At 39.2% G+C, this 12,760-nt stretch overlaps 1 protein-coding gene across 2 annotated transcripts in view; it reads right to left on the reverse strand.

Annotated features, from left to right (window-relative positions):
• Positions 1 to 12,760, reverse strand: part of LOC124621850 (phosphoribosylformylglycinamidine synthase) — a 208,065-nt gene that overhangs the window by 116,967 nt on the left and 78,338 nt on the right. For both annotated transcript variants that reach the window (XM_047147296.1, XM_047147297.1), the window contains 2 exons: positions 8,452 to 8,712; positions 1,771 to 1,844 (listed from right to left, as the gene is read on the reverse strand). In XM_047147296.1, coding sequence (XP_047003252.1) covers positions 1,771 to 1,844; positions 8,452 to 8,712 — 335 coding nt within the window. The remainder of the gene's footprint in view (positions 1 to 1,770; positions 1,845 to 8,451; positions 8,713 to 12,760) is intronic.

The following is a 12,760-nucleotide window of genomic DNA, read 5'->3' on the forward strand; positions in this document are numbered from 1 at the left end:
TCTCTGTGTGTGTGTGTGTGTGTGTGTGTGATTTGGGGGGGGGGGGGGGGGGGGGGGGAGGGGGGGGGGGGGAAAGCTGCTGTAAAATTCCACTGCGGTATTGCTCCTGTGATACCTACTGCTGCTGCTCGATATTTCATCCGTAAGGCAGTGACCTTCTCCTCGTGCAGCTGCTTTCTCCTGGAGGAATTCTTACTGCTGGCATGCCAGTTTTTGCTGCTCGTGCAGCTGATCATTTTGTTGCTGACACTGACTTAAAAATTGCAGATGTGCCTTAAGCTACTCCAAATCCACGTATGGTGATTGTGGGCAGTCACTGTTCATGTCTCATGGATTGTCTGTACTCACGGACTGCCGGTACTTCCGTCACGTACTCATAGAGTTTTCCATCCTCACATCAGGGTCGCCAGGTGAGGTATACAAATATTCATAGTTGATACCTAGAATAGGTAGCTACTCGCTACACAGAGGCAGCATTGAGTGGCAGACAGGCACATTTAAAAATAGGCTAAGCTGTTGGACACAGTCCTCCTTCAGACTTAGAACACGCAGCACAAGCACACGTGCGCGCACACACACACACACACACACACACACACACTCACAAGAGCCAGGCATGGATACAGTAGTCTCCAGGCACCAAATTAGACCACATCATCTAATGATGGCATCCAAGTTCGATGCTGAAAGATCATGATACTAATGTCTGATGTACAACCTGTGAATTTTTGCTTGGGAAGCCTGCAGGGAAAGACACCTGATACTTCAGTCACTGGACTATATGAACTGTCCCATTCAGTGGTTGTGGTGGTGAAAGTGCTCCTCTCCAACACAGAAAACAGCTCTAATTGCGAAGCTTCTAATGCTTTGGACGACTTACAGTGGTGAAGTATGTGAATAAACTCGCACTTCTTTAACCATATGACTTACTTGAGATTGTCAACCAACTTTCCTTGCTGGTTAGCTTGCTGCTGCAACCTCCTTTTCTCTTCTTCTCCGAAGTATATTTGCTAGGACCAGGAATTTCTCAAGACTCTTTCTACTTATAAAATAAGCAGATGTATGCAGTTTCTTTTTCTTCACTTAACAACGTATATTTGAACATTAAACTTTTAAAAATCTCAGTCTCCACATAAACAAATACTATCAAGTAAGTCTCTTCGCATCTTCAAAGCGTAGAAACAAAGTAGATTTACATGTAAGGTACAGCTGGCTTGATAAGCATGTCCTTTTTCAATATGAATCTGAATATACATCTTGTCCTTTCCAAGTCCAAAACGAGCATTAATTAACAATATCTCAACTATTCTTTTTTCCCCCACTACAATCATCAAAGTTATAAAACAGTGCATAATACATAAACACTCCTTGTTCTTTCACTATGGCTTCCATGGTGCGACCAGCAAACACTTGTTGGTGCCGTTCGACCGCCACGTCTATAGTCGTCTCATGATAAACTTCAAACCTGCACACACAGACAGGTGATGTGCAATACATAGGCTCTCTCTTACTTATATTTAAAATATCGTGTGTTCGAGACGGTAGAAGGCTGAGTGGTTCTAGAATTTATGTGGAAATCCTCGAAGCACTACATGCTGTAGCTCCATATTGTCATAATTTAATTCAATTTCCCATTGCTCTCAAAAGTGTATATTTCATTCACAGTTTTATTCAGAAACATACATATAATGATTATTGGGCTTATAATGTAGGAAAGTGAACAGCTGTAACTCGTTAAGCAGTACGAGCATGTCTGCATCAGGCACATACCTCCACTGAACTGGCTGCTCCTCCTCCAACACCAATTCTGTAAACGGGTCCTCCAATCTTCACAACTTTCATTCCTGCAGAAAGCCACATGAAAATTTATTTGTTTTTACACCTACTATCTACATACTGTTGGGGTAATCCTCAGCTGTGCCCTATGTATTGGGTGGTACATATATTAATTCTATTGAAGAAGGAAGTTACTGATATTAACAGAGACATGCCCAAACTAAACAGAATGCACAAAAATAAATAAATAAATAAATAAAATAAATAAATCAATGGGTATTAAATAAATGAAGACACAATGACACCAAATAGTGTCAGTATAAAAGAGTTCCAAAATGCTGATCCTGCAATGTGGTTTATTGTGACAACTGAAACTTTGTGCTAGACCAGGACTACAACATGGATTTCTTGCTTTTTGCAAGCACTCACTTCAACCATTAGGCTATGTGAGCAAGCCTCCAGGCCTGCCTCAAACTTTCATTCTGACTGATGTTTGCACGTACAGTTTCCGAACACTGCAACGACAAGTTCTTCCACATAGTATGGGGGAATAGCACAACTGAGGGAAGAGAGTCATTGGAGGGAGGACTGTGGATTGTTCTGCCAGAAATGATGTATATCAATCCCCTCTCGGGGAAGCCTTACCCCTACAGAGCAAGTCCCTTGGTGCTGGATAAGGGAATGATTACCACCAGTTCCTGGCTGCTGAAGGGTAGAAGGGAAATAAAATACATCCTGAGGACCAAAAAGGGCCGAGAGAAAACTCTGGTAGCAAGTCCAGCTTCAAAAGGCTAGCAAGCCAGTAGTGGATAAAATAAACACTTTCAAACTTGCTACAAGCCTAGAAAAGAATGCATATAATGGAACATGACCTAGCTATTCCCAAGGACACAGATTTGGTACCTTTGAGGTACTAGGTCTGAGATGCTGACAGGGAAGGCGGATGAAGTCCTGGACTTGAAAAATAGGATTGTCGGAAACCATTTGGAAGGGAATAGGGAGAAGGGAATAAGGAATGGATATAGGCTGTCGTGGAGTAGAATGGAATGAGGAAGAAGGAAGAAATGAAGTGGCAGTAGTTATGAGAGGAGCACTGAAATAAGAGGTGTAGGGAATAAGTGGTATGATGATGAACACCAGAGTAAAAGTGAAAGGGAAGGATATGAAAATTCTAGAAGTATATGCACCACAAGGAAATTCTGTTAAAGAGGAAGAGGACTGTGAAGAGGAAATGCAGAGACAACCAACTGGTAAGATCATGGTAATGAAAGACCTAAATGCACACACAAGCAAGGAAAGAAAACGGCATTAGAAAGCACTGGAAGCGGAAGAGTGGGGAAGCAGAAATGAGGAAGGACAAAAACTTTTGTAAAAGGTATAAGTTAACAGTTGGATACACCTGGTTTAAAATGAGGGAAAGTTAAAAGGTGATATGATACAGCCATAACTTGTTGACTAAATCCACGATGGGCTACATAAAATGTGACAATATGTGAATATAATATCTTTCAAAGACCTAGATATCAACCATTGTGTTTTAATAGAAATAGTTAGAGGAATTAAAGAAGAAAAGTAGGCAGAAGAATATGAAAGAAGGCTACGAGTGCAGATATTGAAAGAAGAGAGATGCAAAGAAGAATTTCAGAAAACTGAAAAGAACAACATGTCAGGCAATGAAATAAAGTCAGTAGAGGAAGAACAGAAAAAGTTCAAAACACTGATGGTGGGAGCTGCAGAAAATGTATGCAGAAGACCCAGTAATAAAAAAAAAATCATCCTGGTGGAATAACAGATAAGAGAGAAAATTGCAAAGAAGGACAAAGCATTACATATAAATCAGACAATGGAACATCCAGGAGGGAATGCAACAATATTACGAAAAGTAAAGTTGCTACTCACCATATAGCAGAGATACTGAGTCGCAGATTGGCACAACAAAAAGACTCTAACAATTAAAGTTTTGGGCCATTAAGGCTTTCGTCAACAACAGATGACTGCTGTTGTGTGTGTGAGTTGCATTTGTAATTGTAGAGTCTTTTTGTTGTGCCTATCTGCGACTCAGTGTCTCTGCTATATGGTGAGTAGCAACTTTCCTTCTCATAATAATGTTGCATTACATATAAAGTTACAAGAGAGAAAAGAGGAAACAAGAAAGTAATATGCTTAGAAGAAGAAGGTGGCTAAGAGAGTGGTAATACGAGAGAAGATGAAATGAATGGAAGAGTGAACAAAAGAGGTTGGAGGAAGAGAGTGAGAGGAGTAAGAAGGTCCTCTATGGAATGGTCAAGGCTAAGAAGAGAGACATGATGGATATTGCCCATTATCACCAATAAACATGGAAAAGAAGTTGAGATTGTACAGGAAATCAAGGAGATGTGGAAGGGATGTTTTGAAGAATTACAAAACCCCAATGGAAAGAGAGGAGAGGAAAATTATCAGCCTGGGGATGGATGGGATATCTAGATGGACCTAATCTGGACAGAAGCAGACGAAGTATTAAATGAATGGAATAAAGGAAGCTGATTCAGCTGACACAATGTAGCCAAAAAGGTGCATGTACACGATTGTGTGTGTGTGTGTGTGTGTGTGTGTGTGTGTGTGTGTGTGTGTGTGTTCTAGCTTAAAAAATGGATTCATCTGAAAGCTCACGAAGTATTCAGCCTTATTTATGTGCCTGTCAATGACTCAACAGCAGTATCATTTGATGAATTGACACCTTCACTGCAAATTTATCCACATTCGACCAGAACTTAAATAATTCTGAACCATGTACAGAGTGATGGAAGCTTTTTGTATGAGTACAGTATGGCAGACAATGCAAGTGACAGGAATCTGCAGTTCTTTTCTCCACACCAGTGTTCTTCCTCCAACCAGGCAGCACCGACATCACTTGTGCATGTCAGTCTACTGTCACTGACCCTCTGCCCTCAGGTCCCTCTCAACCTGTGATGTGAGTGACCTGCTCCTCCCTCTCAACCTTCCCCAACCTATCCCTCTTTTCTCTGCAGGGGCGAGTTACCAGTTCTGTAAGGTAGGTAATGTGTCTTTTCTGTTTTTAAATGAGAGTGTTGGCAGTGTTCTGAATTTCTCATTCCAGCCACGTGTTCTACCGGCATGCAATTTTACAATTTTCTCAAATGAACTATCTGTCACGACATACAGTGCATCAAATTAGTTTTTGAGTTTGAGTTATGACGTGTAATGTAACAGACTGAGATTCATCAAATGAACAATACAATACACATAGTTAATAAAAATAACGATACATTTCTACATTTTATTTTTAATACCTAACCTTTCAGTTCATAAGTGACTTCATAATATTATATTAGTGCTATATAATGACACTCATTTTTCTGTAATTTTCCTTTTATTTGCATTCATTATTCTATAAATGTAATAACTGACTACACGAAACCATAACAATAATACTTAAAGACACTTAATTGTTAATTTCTGAAACAGTTACAATTTTTGAAGGAATGTTAACACCAATTGTTGTTCTGGCTCTTGTGGGTGATGTCAAAACTCAAAGTAAATAGGGATTCCACCAAAAAAGAAAAGGTTGATAAAAAAGCATCATTGTAATCACATTAATTTAAAATAGTGAGAAATTTTAAAGTGAATCTTGAAGCAAAATCATTGGGATGAAAAAGGAAATGAGCTGTTTCAAGACTTTTCGTTAAGCACCATCCTCCCGGATTTTTTTTAAAAAAAAAAAAAATAAATAAAATCACCTCAGGACTTCTGCAGTGAACATAAGTAACATTTAAATATGATAACAATATTTAACACATCCAGTTCAACCAGATAAATAACTACAGATTTATATACAGGGTTTTTCTAAATCATGGACCATTTTCAAAAATTCATATGTATTCAAGTGCAAGTCCAAAATGAACAAGCTTTATACCAATGAAAAGAGGAAGTTTCAAAGTTTTTGGCAGGTGGGCGGTGATGGTTTCAGAAGCAGCCGGTAGAGTTTGTGCGCCAATAGGGCCGTCATTCCATTTCACTGTTAGTTGCGAGTGAGATGGTGACTGCAGAGCACAAGGTTTTCTGTGTTCTTGAGTTTGCGAAAAGGGAGTCGCAAATTGCAGTGCAGTGGGCATTTCGTACTAAATTAAGTATTCAACCAACAACTCGCAAACGCATTAGCTGTTGGTTTAAGCAATTTAAACAGACTGGGAGTGTGTGCAAAGAAAAAGTGCAGGCCGGCTGCATGTGCCAGAGGATGATGTCTGATGGATTCAAGAAAGTTTTGTGCACAGTCTCAGTAAGTCTACCAATAGAGTCAATCAAGAACATGGGATACTCCAACCAACTATATGGAAAGTTCTGAGACAGAGTTTGCTGTACAAGACCTAGTGATTACAACTTGTGCAGGCTCTCAATCCCAATGACAAAGAGAAGAATCTCGCATTTTGTGGTTATGTGCTAGCAAAGATGGAGGATGATGCATTTCTAAAGCATGTAATTCTTAGCGGTGAAGCGACGTTCCTCATTAGTGGAAAAGTCAACAGTGATTTATTTAAGTGATATCAAATATTATGAAAAAAATAAAAACTTTGAAACTTCCTCTTTTCATTGGTATAAAGCTTGTTCATTTTGGATTTATACTTGAATTAATACGAAGTTTTGAAGATGGGCCCACCATTTAGAATAACCCTGTATAATGTAAGGAGAAGGTATATTGCTACTTATCCTAAAATTGATATGTTAAGCTGCAGACAGGCACAATTAAAAGACACTTACACATTAGCTTCTGGCCTCAGCCTTCGTCAGAAAAAGAAAGAGAAACACACACACATTCATTCACACAAGCAAGCACACCTCACGCAAACATGAAAGCCATCTCCAGCAGCTCGGGCTAGAATGAATAGGATGCAGCTGTCACATACCACGGAAACAGCTATTTGGAGGGGGCAGGGATGGGAAAGGGGTAACAATGTGCTGTCCTCTGTCAATGCATCCACCTATCTTTCTCTACTCCTCCCCTTTTTGTTCCATCCACTCCCCTGCCCTCATCTCCCTGCTCCACAGTTTCCCGACACTGCACCTCTTGGCAATCAGTTCCACACTCCACAACCCAGTGCTCTTTTCTCCCATAACCACACCACTATACCTTCCCCTTCCCCATCCCCTCCAGATTGCTGCCACCATTCTGCATGACAACTGCATTCTGGTCTGAGCTCTCAGAGATGGCGGGTCACGTGTGCGTGAGGCGCGCATGCTTGTGTGAATGAATGTGTGCATGTTGTTGTTTTTTTCTGACGGAGACTGTGGCTGAAAGATAATGTGTAAGTGTCTCTTAATTGTGTCTGTCTGCAGCTTAACATGTCATCTTTAAGGTAAGTAACAATCTATCTTCTCCTAGCGTTGTTTATATTCCAACCTGGGGTTCCCTTTGTTTACGTATTCATGTAACGTTTTCCTGCTCCAGAGCTCAATTTATCATTTTGCAGGACTCACAATATTATAATGTGGATACCACAAATAATTAATATTGGTGAACTAAAATTGTGTGTTAAATTCTTGCGTATACTGCGAATAGGAGTGTTACACAAACATCACCAAAACTGATCGAGTGATCACAGAGGGTAAGCAGTCTGCTACTGACATGCTCCTTCACTCTACTAGAGGACAAAGTCGGGAACTTTTGTGTGACCTCTCTGAAACTGACAGGCAGAAATGTCGAAGGGATGAATGCAGATATGTGGAATTTACTACCATGAGGAGTACCACTGCCAGCAGCATCAGTCTCATGCCTCATGGACAACACTTCCCAGTAGTGCAGAACAACGAGTCTTTTGTAAACTACTGATCCATTACCGCCAAGGTCATCGATTATGACTAAACTTTTCATAGCAAATCAGCACAGTTCACAGCAGAACATTCAGCCATACACTAATGTGCCACAGCAAATAATCCTTTATCCTTTAATAATGCCAACAGAAATTTCTTGTGTGTGTGTGTGTGTGTGTGTGTGTGTGTGTGTGTGTGTGTGTGTGTGTTTACTTTCATCAACACTTTTGTGTCTCCTGCTACCGACTGAAGGCAGTCAAGGAAAAAAATTATGTAGCTACAGCATGATGTGTACCTAGCTGGTTCTGGTCTAAATTAAACCACTTACCTGTTGGAACAATATGAGTTACAGAAAGCACTACTCTATAGGTTTCACTAAATTAATGTTACAGGAGGTACTGCTCCGTCAGTAATTCAAGGTGGGAATAAGGGGACCAAAGACATTTTCCATTTTAAAATTGAATGCATGAATATCTGTGGTGTCTTTTCTTTTTACAGAATAGTTAAATACTTAATTACCTAGCTAACAATGCCAACTAATCCCAAAGACTATAGTATATAAAAGAACCCAATAAATTATAAAATATCATATTATTACCTACAACCCGAAACATATTAACATAAAGTATACAAATGGTATTGCAGATAGCTGTAGATTATGTTTTAAAAATATTTTAGGAAGAAAGGAAACAGATTTCGTACCTGACTGTTTAACAAAGACCTGAAAACCACATTTTGATAACTAGGCTACTACACACATAATTCAAAAGCAAAATATATGATCCTTCCAATCTGAAACAAAACTGGTACTTAAAATTTCAATAGGTTTTAGTAAATTGTAAGAAGCATTTTATTTCAGCAGCACATCACCTTTCTCAGGCTTCATCTTCTCAATCATATCAGCATCGAGGGCACCCACACCTCCACTGAACATAATGGGTTTGATCCATTCTCTCCTTTCATTATGCAAATCCTCCATACCAAAGGTGCGAGCAAACCCACATATTACAGGCTCGCCAAACTTATTTCCATAATCTGACGCACCATTGCTTGCTTCAACTAATATTTCCAAAGGTCTTGCAAAGTTATCTGGGTATGAATATGATTTTTCTTCCCAAGGAAGATTATAGTCTGAAATTTTTTGAAAAATACAGCATAAAAACAATAAATATTCATAAAACAAACAGATAATAATTGGTCATACTGTCCATGTACAGGTTTACACACTGAATACAGCATAAGCATAAAAAGCAGCTTTAATGTGGGGGCAACAAAGACACGTGTACAACTGCATTTTATTGCAATCTGAACAGTGTGAAATGTACAAAGCAAGTTGTTTCTTATACAGTCTCAAATTGATTATGAGAGAAAGTGCCATAGACTACTGGTAGGTATTTATATCACTACTTTTGTGAAGTTTTGCAAAATGTTTCTATAAATTACAATCATTATTGACATTTACTTCAAGGTAATTTTGGTCTCCATGGAATGAGAATAAGAGTGTAATCTAGAAAATAGTGGCCTATTATGCCTACCCACTGCACATATTGAAGTCAGCCTCCCATTCAATGTCGAACAGTTTCCTCGACATCTTGCCTCTGTGTTATGCCAGTGCCACTCAAAGTAAGTTGTTACTCTGTGCTTTCTCTGGTTGTTTAAAATAAACTGATTGGTACAAAATCATGCAGGCTATGAGGTCAGATGCGTTACTTGGTTTTTGAAACCTGCACAAATACAGTCAACTGAAGGAAGTATATGGTAGTACAGCAATGAATGAATGAAAGATGAGAATGTGGTGTCAAGAGTTGAGTGAAGAATGAAATCGTGAGCAATAAACATGTGACCCTAGAGGAGATATTCTTTTATTTCTCAAATACCTCTCATTCTTTGCTCAGTGGAAGTTGCGTCTAAACATTTTGACTATAGCAAAATTGGCAACCGATATGTTTCCAGCCAACACAACACACAGAGCATGATTGCAGCACTGAAATTTATACTGCAGTATAAAGCCAATGAAAATGACTTTCTCAAACCAACTGCACAGCCCTACAAATTTATACTTTGGATTTTTTTTTTTACAATAATTTTAGGTGATCTTAATGTTTTTTCATATGCTAAGTTCAAAAATGCCAAGGATTTCTCTATAACACATTAGGTTTTTTCACAGACTAATGATAAAAATTCTGAAAATTCAAGCTACACTTGGGTCAGAATAACAAAGTGATTGACATTTGAGTATGGAATGAGTGGATGTTGTCAGTTAGGGGCTTTTCGCACAAGCACAATGTGGCTACAGTAGCGTATACATTCATACATTCTCCACAAATGTGGTGGGCTGGGCTCACTTTACTGGGCTCACTTCGGAGGATCATAATAGTGTTATCAATCTCCTTAGCAATTTCACAGATAACTTCACACATTTCATAAAATAAAAATACCACACTGAGAAACAAAGCATATCAGAACAAATCAAAACAACTCTGTTACAGACCACAACTGTCGCCTGCTGCTGACTGGTAGCCAGCAGCTCAGGTAGCAGAGCAGTATGACTACTGTGCACAGGGCAGAAGATGTGACCAAACTCATTCTCTGATTGGTTGTTGAGATGGCAGCTGTCCTCTCAACAACTACCTGTCAGTCACTTTGTTAATGCTATCCACATGAAATCACATATATTTAAAAATAAAATGCTAAAATAAGGCCCTCCTAACATTATAATGAATTATTATGTTCTTCAGTACTAATATGAAGGTGTAAATGTTTCTGTCTCTTCTTCTCCGCCTCAAAACTAAGTTTCAAAACAAATTTTTTTTTAGTGTGCTGACTGAGACCATTCCCCATTGGTATCATGCCAACATTCCACAGGCTCTGATAACTTCATTCAATTTCCTTAATTTCCTGATGGAACCTATCTCTTTTCTTCTCACTCACAGTAACCTACCTAGGTTGTCTGGGAATAGCTGATGTGAGAGTCCAGAAAGAACAGTTTTGAGCCCACTGAGGCATCCAGTACTTTGAAGTTGTACAGCATGTTTCTTAGTACATTCTTATAATCAGGGTCTTTGTAGTTGCCAAGAAACATGTTGATAACTTCTTTAAAGGATATCCTAGCTGATCTTTCAAGTCTTTAATTTTATCTTCCAGTGTTTTGTCTTTTACTAGTTTCTGAACATCAGGGCCAACAAAAACTCCTTTCAGTTCGGCCTCTGATAGCCTTGAAAACCTACTTGGCAGGTACTTGAAAGTGTCACCATCTATTCATAGGGCTTTAATAAAGTGTTTCATAATTTCAAATGTTATGTGAAGTGGAGGCAGGAGGGTGTACGTGAGTGTGTGTGTGTGTGTGAGAGAGAGAGAGAGAGAGAGCATGCATGTGCGTCGAGGGGGGAGACACCAAAGAATCAAACTTTATCTGAAATCAGCATAAAAAAATACACGAGAAAAACCTTTTAGCCTTATGAAAATTCCATTATTAACCAGTGTTGTTCCTTATGATGAGACCAGATGTGTCACTTCACCCCAGAGATAAGAGTGTCACAGACTGGCACCATACCTTGTCAATGCAAAAAAGCATGGAAATTGGAAAAAACTTTGTCAACGTGAAAACATCTGGTGACAGTTATTTGGAACTGTAAGGCTACTCTTTTGGTTGTTTACGTGTCAAAAAGCACTATGATGGATCCAAGTTGAAGAGAACTGCAGCGACGACTACAACAACCCAAAATCATAGTTGTGGAACATTTTCTCACATTACTGTATTTCTTCACTATAAGCATACTATCATTTCAAAGTAGTCTTCTCTTTGAGCATTTGAAGTTACGCATCTGTGCTGTTGCGTGCAGTTGGGCTCCGTTGCTACATCCTTTAATGTTGTCGCTGACTATCCTGGGCCAGAGTGGTTTGGCAGATATGTCACGTTGACAGCCACAATATACAAGCATTGAGACATTACATTAAGTTAAATCAAACAGAGCAGGAAGAGAAGGTGGTCCCATTGCAGAGCTATGGAAACACGTAAGTAATGAGTCAGTTCAGAGTATTCATAACATTGTAGCCAAAATATGGGAGACAGACCGACTTTTTAACAACTGGACCTCTACCGTCCTGTGCCCACTACACAAGAAAGGAGACATGTCAAGACCTCATCAACTATAGAAGCATTTCCTTCCTTTCAGTGACCTATAAGAAATTACTCGGAATAGTGGAAAGACAACTAGACTCGTGCATAGGAAAGGATGAAATAAGATTCAGGATGTGAAGACCATGTGCAGAAGTGATACTGAACCTTAAAATGATCCTCAAATACATGAAATAAAAGAGCCTCACTTTACATAATAATAGCTGTCTTTCAAAAGGCTTATGACTCATTAAACATACACTCCCTCTTGCACACACTACTTGAACAAGGTCTAGATAACAATACACCAAACCTTGTGAAAGCAACACTTATCAATATAACGTTCAAAGTAAAGTTCAGAGAACTGTCAAGGAACTTCGAGATCAGAACTGGTGTTAGACAAGGAGACAGCCTACTCACAACATTCTTCAACTGTCTGTTGAAGAATGTTATTTGAGAATGGATGAAGCTATTTACAGATGACTCTGGACTGAGAATTGGTTTCAAGAAGGACAATTTAGTTGTCACCTGCCTAGCTTTTACAGAAAATGCCACACTTCCAATATGCAATGTACAGGGAGTTACTTACCAATTCCGCTTCCTCAACTGCATAGCAACAAGTTGAGTTGGAAAATGCCATCAACAAGACTGAGATACACCCAATACAATCCCATTAGGCAACACACTAATGTGTGGTACCAACTCCTTCAAATACCTCAGAAAATGGATAACCCCAAACATCAATCAGGTAATGGTTGTGAACAACAAGTGCACCAACCAGAGAAAGTCTACTATCTACGTAAGAATATTTACAGATCTGAATCATCTTCCCTCAATCTCAAAATCTGACAGTATGGGGACTTTCCATATTGTATGTCTAACATGGCAGAAAAAGATAACTCAGAGAGCTAGAATAAAAGGGACAGAAAAAACATGGGCCTCGTCAAAGAAGGCAGTGTGTACAGAATCAGACACTACAAGGAACTCTACCAACATTTAGAGTGCATTACAACAGCAATGAGAAAGAGGAGGCTGATCTTCTACAGGCACGAAGTCAGAAAG

This window comes from Schistocerca americana, chromosome 7 (assembly GCF_021461395.2).
Source record: "Schistocerca americana isolate TAMUIC-IGC-003095 chromosome 7, iqSchAmer2.1, whole genome shotgun sequence".
In the NCBI taxonomy this organism is placed as follows: domain Eukaryota; kingdom Metazoa; phylum Arthropoda; class Insecta; order Orthoptera; family Acrididae; genus Schistocerca; species Schistocerca americana.